The sequence below is a fragment of the Amblyomma mixtum genome, chromosome 1, assembly GCF_055824585.1.
Source record: "Amblyomma mixtum isolate Tamu chromosome 1, ASM5582458v1, whole genome shotgun sequence".
Taxonomy (NCBI): Eukaryota; Metazoa; Arthropoda; class Arachnida; order Ixodida; family Ixodidae; genus Amblyomma; species Amblyomma mixtum.
The window spans coordinates 47,189,394-47,207,288 of record NC_143012.1 but is presented as its reverse complement, the minus strand read 5'-3'; the positions used below and the strand labels follow the sequence as shown (position 1 = coordinate 47,207,288).

Here is a 17,895-nt window from a genome sequence, read left to right as displayed (position 1 = left end):
GGCGTGGTTGGAGTGTCCACCAAGATGTGACAGTTACTGCACCATTTCCTTTCCGCAAAAACCAAACAAAACCTCTGGACCGCCGGCGTTCATTGACGTTCACTGGGTTCATTGGCGTTGGCGTTGGCATTGACAACGCAGTAGAGTCCGTCGAGTTTGACAAAAGGGTAGGCGCACAACTGGCTCCCTGTGTCGGTGGACACCTCAATCTCGCTTTCATGTACTAGGTGGCGTTGGTGACCACTTGCAAAAACCTTTTTCCGCTCAATAGTCCGTGCTTAGCAATGCTAAACAACCCGCATTTTTTTTTTTCATTTTATGGTCCTAAATCATTTCATCACTTATTTTTAGAGAGAGATTGCCTGCGCCACATTACTCACGCTATCATCAAAGTTGCGTTACTTATTAATATTAATACAAATTATCTTTATTGTGCACGTTTGATAATCATCCCATTCAACTGTAACAATTATAGATGGTTTGGTTTATGGTGGTTTAACGTGCCAAAGCAACTCAGGCTTTGGGGGACGCCGTAGTGTAGGGATCCGGAAATTTCGACCACCTGAGGTTCTTTAACGTGCACTGGCATCGCACAGTACACGGGCCTCTAGAATTTTGCCTCAATCGAAATTCGTCTTGCACGTGAAAGCAGCCGCCTTGTTTGTGAATCAGCATAAGGGAGTGCAGCATGTTTCTACAGTCGGGTGCAACTTAAAAGGCCAAATACAACAAAATTTTGTTTAGGTTAAGATAGTGCCTAAGGGCAGGTCCCAAAACTAATCGCGGCAATGCTCAACGCTTCTTAGAGAACGAGTACAGTCGTTATGAGAGCTTATCAAGCTGCTTAGCAGACGAAGCGTGCACCTGGCGGCGTATCGCGCATTAAGCAACTTGCCGGTCATGACGTAGGCATTGACAATGGAGAACCGAGAACCTTCCTTACGCCGGACCCTTTGAAAACGGACGAATAACAGACGGCGTTGATCGATAGGCTGGCTGGTCGCTGAATTGTGGCTCTGAAGTCCTACTTGGGTACTGTGCAACACGGTTTCGAAATTTTAGGCGCGATTGCTGTGTCGAAACGCTAGCACCAACGCGTCTGACGTACAAGAACGCTCAGGCCACGTGCCTTACCGAAATTCCGCAAGGAGCAAAGGGTGCGAACCCGCCAAGTGTGGCTCAGTGGTTAAGGCGCTCGTCTACCGAGCCGGAGTACCCGGGTTCGAACCCGACCGCGGCGGCCGCGTTTCGATGGAGGCGGAACGCAAAGGCACCCGTGTGCTTTGCGATGTCGGTCCACGTTAAAGATCCCTAGGAGGTCGGAACTATTCCGGAGACCTCCACTACGGCACCTCTTTCTCGTTTCACTCCCACCTTGCTCCCTTCCCTGACGCCGCGGTGCAGGTGTCCGTCGACATATATATGAGACAGATACTGCGCCGCTTCCTTTTCTCTAAAACAAATTTACCAATTTTAGCAAAGGTTGTGTGGCATATGGGGATCTTTTATTCTACATGGCGTACTGATGGATTCCTTGCCTGGATTGATCCAAATTAATCGAAATTCTGCATGCATCGTCTGCTGCGTTTTCGGCTGGAAATGACGGTTTTTGCAATGGCAGTACTGTAGCGCTATGTCTCCTCGAATGAGCTGTTTATTTAAAAAGGAAGGCTCGAGACCGTTTGTTGGGGAATTGGGTTGTTAAGGAAGGGACCCGTAGAAGCCTATTAGAAACGAGTGGGGACTACTTGGGTGGTTGAGCCACGCTGTGTACTGCTTTGCAGTGGCCACTTCGCATATATTTGCCAGTATCTTCCCAGATGCTGTTCGTTCCGGCTTCGGTCAATGCACGAAATTTCTCGCCGTCGGTTGGAATGGGAAATCCATGCTTGGCGACGAGGTTGTAGCGTCTCTTGTGGAACTCTCAGCAATTCCAAACTAGGTGGTATAGGTCATCACAGTACGTATACAGCCGCAGTACGGGCGCCTCCTAATGTCTACATTGTCCTCATGATGCCAGTGAGGGCCGGTGAGCCATTTGCTTATGATGTTTCGTGTATAGGCGGCATCGGCGATGATCTTATTGATGAAGATCTGCTCAGGCCGTATGAGAGCAGTTGAGGTAGTAAGGTAACCCGGTGGTGTAACGACCTTAAGTCAAAGCACGCAAACCACGGTGGACGCGTTCCGATCGAGGCGAAACGCAAAAGGCGCCCGTATGCTGCGCGATGTCAGTCACGTTAAAGATCTCCAGGTCATCGAAACTATTCCGGAGCCCTCCACTACGGCACCTCTTAATTCCTTTCTTCTCTCAGTCCCTCATTTATCCCTTCCCTTACGGCGCGGTTCAGGTGGGCACAGAGATATGTGAGACATATACTGAGCCATCTCCTTTCCCCAAAAACCAGTTGTCCAATTTTCCAACACCAGGTGGCCTGCGACGTTCCTTATTGCCCATGTGTAAAATCAATGGAAGCTGTGAAGTATTTTCCAGTGACTGCAATGACCTGGAACTCCGTAGGTTTTCTTTTGGTGTCAAACCACAAACACGATTTGAGTAAGCTTATTGAAAGAAGGCAGGGTATGTGGCGCTTCAGAGTCACTCGAAGGAAGGAAGGGAAAACTTTATTTACAGTAATGGTTATTCCTGCGGTTTGGGGGCTTCTTCAGGGACGTCTTGGTTCTATCCCCAGGAGCCTTCTCTGTCGAAATCGTCCGCCTCTAACCAGTGGTCGGTTGCCCTCAGTCCAGGGCTCCGCTGGCCACTGCCGCCCGTTGAGCTCGCTGTACCAGACCTTGTTGGTCTTCGCAGCGGTCGCTGGACAGCAGAGTCTCCCACTGCTCCGCACTCGGGTTTTGTATTTTGGGGACCACGTCTATGTTTTGGCAGGCCCATGTGATGTGGTATAGTGTAGGTTTTTCGTCGCACCAGGGACATTTGTTCGTGTATATCGTAGGGTGCATTTTGTTTAGTATATGTAGGTTTGGGAAAGACCCTGTTTGTAATTGTCTCCAAGTGACAGCTTCCTCTCTGCTGAGAGATTTGTGCGGTGGGGGATATCGCATTCTTCTGCCTCTATAGTTTTGTAGTATGGCCGAGTATTCCCTGGGTGCTGGCGCGAGTTCCGCGGTCTCGTCGGAAGCTCGGAAAGTAATGTATCCTCGAGCTATCCTGTCGGCCTCTCGGTTCCCTGCAACCCCCGTGTGCCCCGGTACCCACACAATTTTGTGTAGGATCTTGTCGTTTTGTTCTTCCCGGTTTTTAATTCTGTCACTCGCTGCGAGGAGTATTTCCAGTGATTGCAATCATAAGCCACTAAACCGTGCATACCTTTCATCAAGCTATTAATACTCTTCCACTGCATCTCAGTACCTCCAGAAGGCCCATTTTCACTGCGTTGAAGCCGACTGCTCTGTAACGATTTCTTTTATGCTGTCATGTATGACGGCAGCAGTCTTCCAGCGTTAGCGTTATTAGCAGCACATTGTGTTTTCGCAAGTCCAGATAATATACTTATTTGTACGCGCATTCTTGTTGTATTTCATGGAATACCTTTTAAACCAAAACTTCAGAAAAGATCCGCAGCGCGCACTAGATGAGGGCTTAACGTTTGGTGATGAGAGCAAAACTGCAAAACTTGAGAGAGAGCTGCTGCAGCAGACTTGCCGCTGCTTTCCGATGTCAGTCACGTTAAAGATCCCCAGGCGGTCGAAACTATTCCGGAGCCCTCCACTATGGCACCTATTCCTCTATTTCTTCTTTCACTCACACCTTCCTCCCTTGCCTCATGGCGGGGTCGAGGTTTCCACCAAGGAGTGAGAAAACTACTTCTCCGTTTCTTTTCCTCAAAAACCATTTATCAAATTTTCAGTGCATGTTAAATATCCACAACTCGAAATTATTTGGAACGCTCGCTGTGCTATTGAAATCAAATCAGGAAGATCATTGAGATCAGTCAGATTCCAAAAAACATGCATCCAGATATACATAAGGCGAGAAGAAAGGCAAGATCTGAATTCCACGAAAGAAGCTTCGCCGGGGCAAACGACGTATTATACGTTGACGCAACAACATACAGACACCGATACGGCTCGGTAGCCAGCGTGGTGGATCACCAGCTCAGGGAAATCAACTGCGCTTCGATAAAAACCAACAACATCCTCGAGGCTGAGGAAGCAGCAATTGCACTCGCCATCACCCAGCAGAGTGACGAGCCCCATGCACACATCATTACAGACTCGCAAGAGGCGTGCAGAAGATACAGCAGTGGACGCATATCCACTGCAGCCATTCACATACTCAAGGCAAGGACACTCACTTTTGTGAGATGCTTCATCACGTGGATACCAGGCCATGAGGCTGTCAAAGGAAACCAATGTGCGGACGCCAACGCCCGAGCATACGCCAACCGGGAGGCGCGCACCGAAGGGGAACTGGACGCAGTCACTAGACGGTATGGAGCCATCTTAGAACACCAACGAGCCCTCCGGAGGACCTACCCTCCTCCCTACAAAGACCTTAGTAGAGAGCAGTCGGTTGCCTGGAGACAACTGCAGACTAATCTGAGTTTACTCAGCAAAATCTATCCTTCCACATATGCCAACAAATGCCCGCTATGCGGTGAACACCCAACGCTTTACCACGTTACATGGGCCTGTCAGAAAATGCAGGCAGTGCCAATAAACAACACACCAACACCGGAGCAGTGGGAGGCTGCGCTGTCCAGCTCGAAGCCTGAAGAGCAGCTCAAGCTGATCGACAGGGCTTGCAAGACTGCAAAGGCCGCTGGGGCCCTGGACTGAGGGCTCCACCTACGCTGCGAGAAAGAACCCTTATACAATAAAGTTTTTAAGCATGAAATGCTTTTAGCTCCCGTTGTCGGCAGTGTGGTGACGTCACACCGAGACCGAGAGCCAACATCCGGGCACTGAATTCCAGTCATCCGGGCACTGAATTCCACTCATCCGGGCACTGAAACGAGAACATCCGGGCACCGTACGAGATTTAACGAGATTTAACGAGACTCTCAAAGCCCTCCTACAGGACCGGCATACTAGCGCCGGTAGCTTCGCGCCGAACGGGTGGTGGCGTTCCTCCCTTCCTTTACAGTGCGGTTCGGGTGCCCACCGAGATGACAGAGAATTACTGCATAATTTCCTTTCCTCAAAAAGCCTTGCGTTCAAAGGGCATTTCATCGCGCCGGACGGGTGGTGGCGTTCCTCCCTTCCTGTACGGTGCCGTTCGGGTGTTCACCGAGATGACAGAGAATTACCGAGTAATTTCTTTTCCTCAAATAGCGTTGCTGTTCGAAGGGTAAGACATCTCGCCGAGCGGGTGGTGGCGTTCCGTGGACTGCTTGGCAGCGCTACAACACGCTGCCGCGTTCCACTTCTAAAGGCGTAGCTTAAGAGTCATTAATTAGTAGTTAATTACTATATAGCCATTAATCAGTAATTAGTCACTAATTAGTATTTTGTCATTACTTCGCCATCAATTAAGGCGAAAGCCTTTAATGCCTCATCGCTGTAAGCAGCAGTTGTCGACAGAAATTGTCACGCTTTTCAATTCGTCGAAGTGGCCGTGACGTCACAGTGCGCGAATTTCAAACGAGCCAATTCTACTTTGCCTAGTAACCATGCAACCAATTGAAGGGATCGTATAGTGATGCTCCAAGTGAGACTAATCTTAGTTAATTGCTTAATTACCCAATTAGCCTAATTAACTTTTCTAGTCAGGCCATATAAATAAATAAAACCGAGTAGGAAATTGGTCGAGCTCGGGAATCGAACCCCGGTCTTCGGCGTGCGAGACGAGCATGCTATCCACTCCGCCATGCCAGCTCGATGGTTTGGAATGAACAAAGGCGCGTGTAGTGAATACGGTGTCTTTGCTCACTCTCATCCTCCTCCCTTCCCTTCCGGAGAGGTTTAGGTGTCCACCGAGATATGAGAGACAGATACATTTCCTTTCCTCAAAAACCAATTTACCGATGAGCAAGGCGTAGAACCGAATGGGCAATGGCGTTCTATGGACTCCCTGGCAGCGTTGCAAGATGCTGTCGCGTTCCACTCTTAGAGGCGAAGCTTAACATCTTAACCACACATCAGTGACCACACTTTAGGTAAAAAAAGTGCCCCCCCCCCCCTGAATTTTGACGGGTGTTCACCGAGATATGTGAGACAGTTACTGCGTAATTTCCTTTCCTTAAATACAATTTTCATTTCCTTCATTACGGGCCCTCTCCGTCTTCTTTCACTCCCACTTCCTCCCTTCCTCTACGGTGCGGTTCAGGCGTCCACTGAGATGACAGAGAATTACTGCGCCAATTCCATTCCTCAAAAAGCGTTACGTTCAAAGGGCAAGGCATCGCGCCGAACGGGTGGTGGCGTTCCGTGGACTCCCTGGCAGCGCTACAACAAGCTGTCGCGTTCCACTCCTAAAGGCGAAGCTTAAGCGTCATTAATTAGCAGTTAATTAGTATTCAGGCATTAATCAATAATTAACAATTAATTAGTGATTTGTCATCACTTAGTAATTTGTACTAAATTATATGTGACGCCACCAGTGCCACAGAAGCAGCGAAAGTGGTTCGGAAAACGCTTTCGCCTCTACGCACTTTAGACGGTCAAAGTGCCCCTGAATTTTTATGTGTTATATAATCGAGTGGTGACGTCACCAGTGTCACATAGGCAAAGTGGTGCGGAAAACGCTTTCGCCTCTACGCACTTTAGACAGTTTCGAACGCGCTGCATATACATTGTCAGGCCTGCGTCTCGTCGTGTCCGCGTACGCTTCTACATCGTCCTGCATTTCATGCTAACTCTACTCTCGGTTACGGGGGAGGCAGAGATTTTCATTCATTCATTCATTCATTCATTCATTCATTCATTCTAAATTATTGAGGACGCGCGTTCAATTCTGGATGCTGCGGCGTCTTATCGAAGAAGGCGAAACGCGAAAGGTTCCCGTGCTGTGTGCGCTGTAAGTGCACGTTAAAAATTGCTGGGGCTTAGCTTTGGTCAAGCCTAGGTAATTGCGAAAGCAATATCCCCTTGGCTACGCTATGTGTTTCGCTTATGGGTGGTGCACATTGCTAACGTGGAACGCGACAGCGTCTTGCAACGCTGCCAGGGAGTCCACAAAAACGCTATCGCCCATTCGGCTCCGCCTTGCTCGACGGCAAATTGGCTTTTTAGGGAAGGAAATGTATCTCTCTCGCATATCTCAGTGGACACCCGAACCTTGCCTAAGGGAAGAGAAAAAGTTGGGAGTGAACGAAGACGCCGTATTAGCTAGACGCGCCTTTGTTCGGTCGCAGGTGGTCGACGGGCCGCGAAATTCTAGCTGCGGCTCGCTGAAGAGCCGACTTGGTGCCCGATCTCTCGCTCTGGTATGACGTCAGTAGTCACATGACCGACCGCCAACTGTCGTTCGGCCGCGAAGTCTAGCTGCGGCGCGCTGAAGAGCCGACTTGGTGCGCCATCTCTCGCTCTGGTATGACGTCAGTAATCACATGACCGACCACCGACCGTGAAGGGTAGGCAGCGGTACCGCTAAGAGGCGACACCTGGCGTAGTATTGCTTTCGCAATAAAAACTGCAGGTAGTCCAGATTTATCTGGAGCCCTCCACTACGGCGCCTCTTCATATCTTTCTAATTTTCCTTCTTCCTTGCTCTCCTCGCTCACGGCGTGGTTGAGGGGGCCACTACCAATGCGCCATTACAGCATCAAATAATCAGAATGTAGAAGAGGCATACGTGAAAGTACTGGAAAGTATCTATAGCGGTGGCGCAGCCCCCATAGTGCTAAGTAGAGAAAGTATTAAAATGCCAATCAGGATCAGGCAGGAAGAAGCGATTCCTCCAATGTTGTTCACCCGTGTTTACAGAGCTAGAGGCTTGGATTGAGAACTGTTGGGGATTAGAGTTAATGGAGAATATATTAGTATTCTGCAATTCACTGATGACATCGCTTTGCTAAGTAACTCAGGAGATGAATTGCAAAGCATGATCAATAATTGAGACAGGGAGAGCAGAACGGTTGGTCTAAAAATTAAGATGCAAAAAAGTAAAGTGCTACTGAACTGTCTCGCAAGGGAACATCACTTTACGATGGGTAGAGAAGCGTTGCAAGTGGTAAGCGAATACATCTCATCACAGGTAGTGACCGCAGATCCGATCCGGACCACGAGAGTTCACTGGAAGGAAAAGAATGAGAAGAGCTGCATTTGGCAGGTTTTCTCAGATCATGAATGGCAGTTTTTGATGTCCTTCGAGAGAAAAGTATACAATAGCTGCATCTTACTGGTACTCACCTGTGGGTCAGAAACGTGGAGGCTAACGAACAGGGATCATAGTAAGTTAAGGACAACACAGCGAGCTGTGGAAAGAAAAATGATAGGCGCAAACTCAGGAAGAGGGGTGAATGTGTCAGGGAACAAACGCGGGTTGATAACGCCCTAGTCGAAATCAAAAAGGAAAGATGGAGATTGTTAAGGCATATAATCCGAAGGCAAGATAACCAATGGTCGTTCATGGTAATGGACTAGATTCGAAGACAAGGCAAGCCTGGCAGAGGGCGGCAAAAAGTTAGGTCACCGAATGAGATTAAGAACTTTGCGGTTATATTTTGACCGCCGCTGCCACAAGAGAGGGTTAATTTCAGGATAATTGAAGAGGCCTCTGTCCTTCAGTGGGCGTAGTTTGTCTGTCTTGATGAAGTATGAGTCCAGGCGTAGTATAACTTGTTTACAGCTCTACCTGTGTGAGGGGTACTGGCCAGTTTCACGACGTTCAGAGTCCTCTTCACTGTGTGTCACAATGTCACGTGATTCAATAAGCACACACGCAGAGAAAGAGTAGACTGTCTCCCCCCAACTGCACCTCGTTTAGCAGCATTCGCTATAATGTTGTTGTTTTCATTGTTTTCAGATTTTCCATCCCCCTCAGAAGTCATTGCCCATCACACCACTTCTATACCTCAATTCTGCTGCTATTTCACCGCAAGATCGAGTTTCTTTTCTGGGTGTTATCATTGACCCTCACTTGAAATTCCATTATCATGTAGCTGAAACGTGCAAGAAAATTTCTTATGGGTTACGCGCACTAATTAAAGCCCGAAGCTATTTTCCAGTCCAAACTTTATTATCTCTTTACTACGCATTCATCCACAGCCACTTAAACTACGGTATCTCATCTTGGGGTAACGCCTATCATATTCATCTCTGGCCTTTAATAAAACTGCAAAAGCAAGCCATGCGCATCATAACCAATACCCCTCGAATGTCACCCTCCCGCATTTTGTTCATAGATTTAAACGTTCTACCTATCTCGGCCCTTTATTTTTGCAACCTTGGTATCCTATTCTTTAAGATTCTTCATCATTATCTCCCGCTAAGCATATTTTCTCCCGGCACGATCATGAGCAACATTGTCACACGTTTTGCGCTGCGTAATAACTTTTTACTACCTAAGGTCAGAACTAACTACGGGAAACAATGCCTTCATTTTTCATCCGTATCATTTTGGAATTCTGTGAACATAGACATCAAACAAACTAATACGCTTTCTTTATTCAAGGTCAAACTAAAGCTTTTCCTTCTTAATTTGTGATTTTTTTTGTTATGTTATTGATTCTATGTATCGCGGCATCTGTGAGTGTTTTATTTTACATTATCGTGATTTACATTGTTTGTATTTAAATATTTCAGTAACTAATATTACACTATGTGCCTATATTTATTCTGTTTCGTCGCTAATTATTGTGTTGTGTATTTTATATTATGTTGCATATTGAAATTTATTTTCATGGGAGGTCCCGCCCGCGGTCCTGTACCATGGGACCTCTCGCTGTATACAATTGTAACTTTTATTGTATTACTCAAAAAACTTTCAACTTTCAACTTTCAACCCTGCTGTGCAGCGGCTGTCAGTCGATCGAACGGCGACCCTTGAACATGTCGTTACACGTACACTCATGTTACAGCACCAGACTGGATGGGTGGCCCGAAACCAGTTGCCCAGTATTTTTGATGGTCGTCGAGTAATTGTTTTGTGTGTTGCTCTGCGGAACATGACGAACACCCCATCACAATCTGCCCGACCTGCTGCCATCCTCCTGGGTACCCGCAGGCGGGTACATCTTCTTCGAGACATCGTTCCAGGAGCGTCCCGGTCCCAGCATCGTGAGCGCGGGTGACGCCGCTGCCGGTGCGGCGGCGGGAACAGCGGACGCTGGCGCCGCTCCTGGTGCGGGCACGGCGGACACGCCGGCACCGACGTCCGCCACGGCGGTCACCACGCGGGCGCCGCAGATGCGCCAGTACCAGTACGAGTCCGTGGTTCTGGCCACCAGGAACATCACGCCCACGGGTGAGCGCGCCGTCATCTTTCTTGTTGTTGTCGTCGTTGTCATCGCCGTTGTAGATGCTGTCATCGCTGTTCTGGTCGTGGTTGCTGCTGTTGTTGTCGCTATTGTTATTGTTGTTGTTTCTGCTGTTGTCGTTGTCGGCGTTGTTGCAGTTTCTGTTGGGGTTGTCGGCATTGTTTCGACGAGGAGGAGAATGAATAAACATCTTTATTCATAGTGTGTCAATGAAGAACCTTGTGGTAACGTCGTAATTCTGAAAAAGGAAAAAAACAAAAAAGTTCACATAATTTTTTTACATCTTAGCTTTTGACAGCTCTTTCTCTGGTTTTACGGCATATGACGTCTGCGCATAAACAGACCTCTGCAACCTACCACAACCCCCCCCCCCCCCCCCCCCTACGCTTACGTTTCTCGATAATTCAGCAACGGAAGGAAATGATAAGGTCACAGCATGAGTCGAAGGCGAGGAATAGCCGATAACAGAAATTGCCTAAATTGTCATAACGCCGATAGAAAAATCTGATCGCTTTATTTTCAACACTTTTTTTTTACATTTTTGCACATGACAGCATGACCAAAAAGCAAAAAAAATATTTGCGAGGTGGTCCTATCTGGGATTTTTATGCGCTGTAAGCTTTTTGGGGCAATTTTCAGATTGCGTATCAGAAATCCCACTTTCCTCTGCGCTTTGGTGAAAGTTAAATCTACCTGCCTACGCCATTTACGACTAGGTTTGAACGTTACTCGTTTACACTTAAATGCATTTACTTGTAATAGGTCGAAGGTTGTCGAGCGCTGAAAGGCGCACACGGGAGAAACGAGCAGCCGAGCGTGGAAACAGCGGAACGTCCCTTTTGCGGCCGGCCGGGGTCGAGTGTGGTGGCTCTGCCGTAGCTAGCCGCGTCGGCGGCAGCCTCGTTAATGAGACGGCCACAGGAAGTGGAGGCCTTTTCCTGTTCACTGAATAGCCCCCCGTGAAACTCTTTTCCTCCTGGTTCCTTTCACTTCTTTTAGCGTGAGCTTCCTCTTTATGTAAAACTTGCTTCCAAACAAGTGAGTGAGTTTTTTGGCTTGTTATACTGAGTTCTAACGCTGAGCTCTTTGATCATACTAGTTGAGAAACTGCGCTTCAAAGAATATGGCTGTTCCCTGTGTCCACTGTGCGAAGGTTAGCAGGACTGGTGTTTCCAATAGCGGCCTGATCTAATAGAGTGGCGCCCTTTGTAAATGGTAAAGGCCGATGACTACCCATGACCACTCTCACTCGCTTTACGCAGTAGCTTGCATGTGTTAAAATTTCTTTACCACAAACACTTTCACTTCTTGGCTGAAGCCGCTCATTGCACATCCTTTCAAACCACTTCCTGTGGTGTGTTCCCACGCGGACAGGCGGAGCGGTTTCCTTGCAGTTTCAACTCAAACCAAAAGGATCTACTATTAAACCACTGCCACCGCGGTGGCTCAGTGGTTACGGTGCTCGGCTGCTGACCCGAAAGACGCAGGTTCAATCCCGGCCGCGGCGGTTGAATTTCTTTGCAGGAGAAATTCTAGAGGCCCGTGTACTGTGCGATGTCAGTGCACGTTAAAGAACCCCAGGGGGTCGAAATATCCGGAGCCCTCCACTACGGCGTCTCTCATAGCCTTAGTCGCTTTGGGACGTTAAACCCCATAAACCAAACCAAACCTATTAAACCACTGTCAACGCATCGCCGCAGCGGTTTGATTCTCGCTCACAGCAACAGAGAACACTGTGCTTTTTTGGATTTGTTTGTTGCGTTTCGCACCTCTCGTCGAGGATGTACAAAAGAAAAACTCCCTGCCCGGTTCGTCCCGCTCATGTGTATGTTTCATACTGCATTTTGTTCAGGTAAGCCTTTAGCGAATAAGATTGGAATCAGTGATAGTGATGGTGATTATGATAATTGGTGGTAATGAACGAGATTATTATGGTAGATGAGTCACTGTCTCGTAGGACTGGAAACGGGTATTTCTGTTATTACTACCATTTCGTAATCAGGCCGTCAGTGTTGTGAAGCTGTAATTAGTGAACTACAATTATACGTTCAAATATTGGAAAATCTGAACCTTGTCAAGCTACCAGCTATGGTGCCCTATGAGCATTTAGTGTATTTTTTTGTTAAGTATTGTGAGCGTTCAAGCAGCAGGACTTAATATTTTGATTTGGTTTCGTCCGTGGTCTTCGCCAGTTCGTTCACGTGCAAGTCTTCACAGCCTGGACGGCCCTCTGAGCCTCATTCGCTATGTCGCAGGTCCACAGGGTTTCTGCGTGAGCTTCTTCTACGCGCTGGAAGGACTGAGCGTGGACCGGCTCAAGGTGGTCATCATGGACGCCGAGACGCAGGAGAACATCACCGTCTGGGAGAGTCAAGACAACTACGACGGACGGTGGACCAAGGGGGAGGTGGCCTACACCTACGGGGATGTGCACCAGGTAACATTACTATTCCGCGCGCATTACCGCATGCACCCGTCTCCCGTTACACCACTACCAAGTGACTCCCGCCAAGGCTTGGTACCTAAAGTCCCTGAAAAAGAGCCTAAAGACGTTTCACCTTCTCTGCCAGTTTGCTACTTGAACTGAAAACTTTCGAGCGCATGTGAAAAGAAAAAAAAAAGACTTCCAAATGTTTTACACTTTGATTTCAGTAACACACGCGGGTTAATGACACTCTAGTCGAACTCAAGCGGAAGAAATGGCTTGGGCACGGCATGCAATGCGAAGGCAAGATAGCCGCTGGCCCTTAAGGGTAACGGAGTGGATTCCAAGAGAAGCCAAGCGTAGCAGGGGGTGGCAGAAGGTTAGGTGAGAGGATGAGTTTAAGAAGTTTGTGGGGATACGGTGACCGCAACTGGCAATGGACAGGGTTAGTTAGACATCGGAGAGGCCTTCGCCCTGCAGTGGGCGTAGTCAGGCTGATGATCATGATGAATGAGTTTTTGTTTTAATTTCTTTCCATTCATTGATTAATCATTCCTGCAAATGGTTCTGCAGTCGTCTACGCGGCAGCTGCGTCTTGCACCTACGCTGAAGTTTTGTCCCTTTTTCTTAGCGAAACATTGATATACGGCTATGTTTTCTTTGTACGAAGAACGTTATCGGCCTTTTCCAACTGCCGCCATCTGGTGACATGCATCACAAACAGTCATTTCATAATTCTACAAGGCAGCGCATGATTTTGACTGCGCAATGGGCTGAATGCTCAGCCTGTTCACTCTCCGTGGACACGCAGGTTTGGTTCGAAGCAGTGCCCAAGCAGCGCGGCGACCCGTCGCGCAAGTTCCGCGGCTACATCGCCCTCGACGACATTCTCTTCGACAGGATGGAAGAAGCGGGGGACAACTGCCTCGGTACGTGACCCACCCAACCAGTGCTGCGCTACAAGCATGGAAAGCAGACTGCGCTAAACATATCCTGGGCTGTCCCAACTAATAGTTAGTCTTGGCGGTGTTAATTCAAATACATTAATTCAAGTGCACTCTCCGTAAGTGCACTTAACTTGCGCGCTCGACAGCGGTAGTAGCTACGTCTAGCTACTTCTCACACCGTGGCTATAGCTTAATACCGCGCAGGACGTTGTTGTTCGCGGAGTAGCTCCGCAAGGCGCTGCACGACGTCCGAGTCGTTATTTCGCTTGTGCGCAGGCCACTGCACCTTTGAGGGCGGCTACTGCGGCTGGCAGAACGCCGACACGGACGACGACTTCAACTGGGAACAGGGCAGGGGCAGCCAGAGCTTCCTCACGGGGCCCTCGAGGGACTACAGCTCCTTCGGCAAGGACGAGATGACTGGCAAGTGGGCGGTGCCTTTCTGCGTGCACCAGCATATACTCTCAGGCTGGGTTCTGCAGTAGGGATCCGCAGTCTAGCGGTCCCCGCAGATGTCAGCGCTAGTCGCTGACATCTGAAGACATCTGAAGAGCATAGTGCTTAGCTCTGTTATGCTGAGACTAATTTATTTATTTATTTATTTATTTATTTATTTATTTATTTATTAGTACCTCACAGGCCCCGAAGAGCATTGGGTGGGGGGGGGGGGGGGGCAAATAAAAAAAAAGGAATATACAGAAGGAAAAAAACCATATCGGTACAAGAACGCGGTACAAGTCAAATACATGAAAGGAACACGAAATTTACACAAAACGGAGTTAAAATAACATCAGACACGAAAATAGAAAAAAAAGCGAAACACGAACATGGGAGGAAAAAAAAGGCAACCAGGGGCAACAGAAGAAGTGGTAAATGGGAAAACAAAGTTGAGAACAAATGAAACTGTCGTACATTTCGCACATCACTAGGGCAATAAATGTATACATAGATGTTTTTTAAACTCACCGGGGTCAATGAACGAGATTATGTTGTCAGGAAGATCATTCCATAGTTTTATTGCTCTAGGTAATGCAGAGGAATTAAGTGACAGGGTCTTCCCATATATCCGGTTGAAGCTCAGTTGATTGTGTAAGCGTTGTGAAGAGCGGAAAGGTGATTCCAGAGGTAACAAGGAAGGACGGGTGTGGACATATTTATGGAAGAAACACAGAAGTGAAATGCCGTTGTACTAGTAGAAATACTTCCCCCAAGACAGCTAGTTCCCTGTATACCTGTACCTCTCGGTGCACCTCGGTGCGAGTACTCGAGTACAGGTGCCCTTTCGTCGCTTCCTTCAAGGGGCGGTTCATGTACTCTGCCTATATAGGCATTAACCCATTGTGCTATCGCATCATACCCTTAAGCCGGAGCTTAAGTGCCCCCACAAGTTTGTTTGTTTTTTTGGAACTGTGCAGGCGGGTACATCTTCATCGACTCGTCCTTCCCGAGGCGACCCATGGACCGGGCCAGGCTCATCAGTCCCACGCTCAAGGCCACGGGTTGGCCAACTTTAATTCGCCAATGATCACTTACACAGCAGCAGTCATGAGGGGAGACGAAAAAAGCGACTGGGAAGCTTTGCAGATTTTGTGCTCTTCGTTCTAATGACCGAGCATAGGAGGGCCATTACGACAAAAGCTAATAGTGGCCTAGTGAAGCTTAAAGTAGTGGCAGTGGTAATAGTTGGTCCTCTAGGCTTAGGAACATTAGTACAGATGAAGAGAATGTATAGAAAAATGCCCTCACAGTTCCTACTCATCAATCCAGGTCATCACCTCTCAGTTGTTTTACAACTGTGTTGCAGAGTGTTAAACGTTGTTACTTGAACAAAAAAAAAATGCCCCACATATTGCAATTGGAGGCTGTTTCATTTAACCCGGTGCCTACACAGAACAATGAGCATTAAGTTATAGTTACTTCTTTTTACTCTATGGCTACTGCAACGCTATTTTATTAGAACTGTACTCTAAGGCGTTATCATTTTTATCGTCATTCCCACACAGCTATGATTATTATTATCCTCATAGGTTCAGAGGCCATAATCGCAGCATATATACCAACGCTTTTCAGTTCGTCGGCTATCTGTTTCAGGAGGCATTCATTCAATCGAACATAGCCGCTCATAATCATTTCCACTCTTTCCCTTCCTCCCATCCCGTCTTGGCCACCATTGGTCTTCTCGTGTGCCAGGCGCCAACCTGCCCATGTGCATGCGCTTCGCGACGCACATGTTCGGCAACGGCATCGGCACCCTGCGGGTGCTCCAGCACGCCGAGGGAGCCGAGACCCCACCGCGCACCATCTGGGAGATATCGGGCGAGGCCGGCAACAGCTGGTACACCGCCCAGGTCCAGGTGGCCACCACTGAGCCCTTCACGGTAAGAGCTGCATCCCTCTTTTTCTTCTTAGAGCAAAACAAGCCGGGCCATCGCTGAGGCCTTCACCTCGACCTTGAGTGAATAAATAATACAAAAATTTCTGCGACTGGAATTCGAACCCGCTGCGGGGCGAACAGATAAGCTTCGCTGGCCACTGCACGAGAACACCATGCTATCGCCGCAGCCGATTACGCCTCGTGTTAAACTGGAACACAATGTCGCGCTATGCATTGCTCATCGTGCCCTCATCAACTAATGCTACTATCGAACTAATACTGTTACGAAGAAGACGAATCTGGCAGTGGCGCGGGACGGAGCTCTCGCGCTAGGCCAGCGGCCATTAAATCATCTCTTGATCATCGTTCATCACGCCTCATTCTTCGACTGGCCGCCACGTAACAATATACCCGCTCTCGCGCTGTGCGTTGCACATGGTCGTCTTCACCAACTTATGCTACTATCGAAATAATAACGTCGACAAACAAACCGACGACCCAGCAAAGCAAAAGAATAAGCCAACCAGGCTAAACACATGCTTTCGCATGTCTACTCGGTTTGAACTACGTTAAGACCCTACCATTTTTCTTCCTGTCGGAAGTTTTACGTGTGCCATGTTCGCGTTAAAAGAGCGTCTGGGTCAAGGCCTTCTGGCTGTGTCGCGTTTCCTTCGATAAACCGTCTTGCATAACTTTTTCCTCAATTTGGGCTTGGCTCCTCATTGAAGAGACATTGAGGACAAACTGCGTGTATCAGTTGATTACCGAATTCTAACGACTAAAAGACCACTGTCGCCGAAAACTGAGCTTTTATGCTACAATGCCATTGAATGTTAAACGGTGATCACGGAGCACTTTTGTGCCTTGAAGTCGTGTTTCAGTCAAATAGCGGGAAAGCAGATGTGCTATATATAAAACCAAATTTTTTAGCGCTAAAGAATCTTTTGCTGCCGACCAGACATCAACGTAGCCAGAAAAAACCATATGAGCGAAATTTACTAACAAAAATTATGTGCAGTATTCCTCCTTGATGTTTCTTTAAGTACAAAATGCTACGCTTGGCTACTTTTGTTACGATAAAAGAAGTAACAGCTCTTTCGAGAGAACAATAAGCAAGCTCTCAGTCTTTTCAACTTGACAAATAGGCGGCAATGACAGCCATACAACTAAATTTCACTCCCCCCCATAGGAGCCCGTGTGTTTGCCAGTGTTTTTACTTTTATCGTGGTGGTAGACGCACCGTTTTTGTTTCGAAGCTGTTTTTGTATGCTGTTCTCCTAAGACGCGCACTGTTCTTGCCTCATGTCTGCTAGGGCGAGCAGTGAGGTCTAACAGTTCAGCTTTTCAAAGTACGGCACGGCTGAGGAAGAAAATTTCTTCACCCTCCACAGACTTGCTGCTTCGTTGATGACGCGCTAACCCTACTGAAGGGCCAAACGGCAAATTAGGTAGCTTGCAAGCCTTAGACAGGAAACGTGTGGGCACTTTTGAACCTAACCTAGCTGCGGCAATTCACACAGCAGTTGTTTTTGAGTGTTTGAATGCCGTGTATATATTTACTGATACGAAAATGACCCTATCCACGGCAGTACGTATGACGCTTGCGCCGCTCAAAACTTTGCAGCTCATTCTGGAGGCAACGGTGGGTGCCAACTCCCTCGGAAACATCGCCATCGACAACATATCCTTCAGGGTAGGAACGTGCCCGAGTGAGTATATCGTCAAATCTGAATGCATCTAGCAACGCTTCATCTGCATGCCCCT

General features: G+C 48.0%; 1 protein-coding gene across 1 annotated transcript in view; it reads left to right on the top strand.

Moving 5' to 3' along the window:
- The window catches only part of LOC149366237 (MAM and LDL-receptor class A domain-containing protein 1-like), a 48,758-nt gene that overhangs the window by 18,862 nt on the left and 12,001 nt on the right, over positions 1-17,895 (top strand). Inside the window, exons 4-10 of the mRNA XM_089554976.1 lie at positions 10,133-10,372; positions 12,641-12,822; positions 13,622-13,739; positions 14,034-14,180; positions 15,173-15,256; positions 15,948-16,135; positions 17,756-17,840. Of these exons, the coding sequence (XP_089411102.1) occupies positions 10,133-10,372; positions 12,641-12,822; positions 13,622-13,739; positions 14,034-14,180; positions 15,173-15,256; positions 15,948-16,135; positions 17,756-17,840 (1,044 nt within the window). The remainder of the gene's footprint in view (positions 1-10,132; positions 10,373-12,640; positions 12,823-13,621; positions 13,740-14,033; positions 14,181-15,172; positions 15,257-15,947; positions 16,136-17,755; positions 17,841-17,895) is intronic.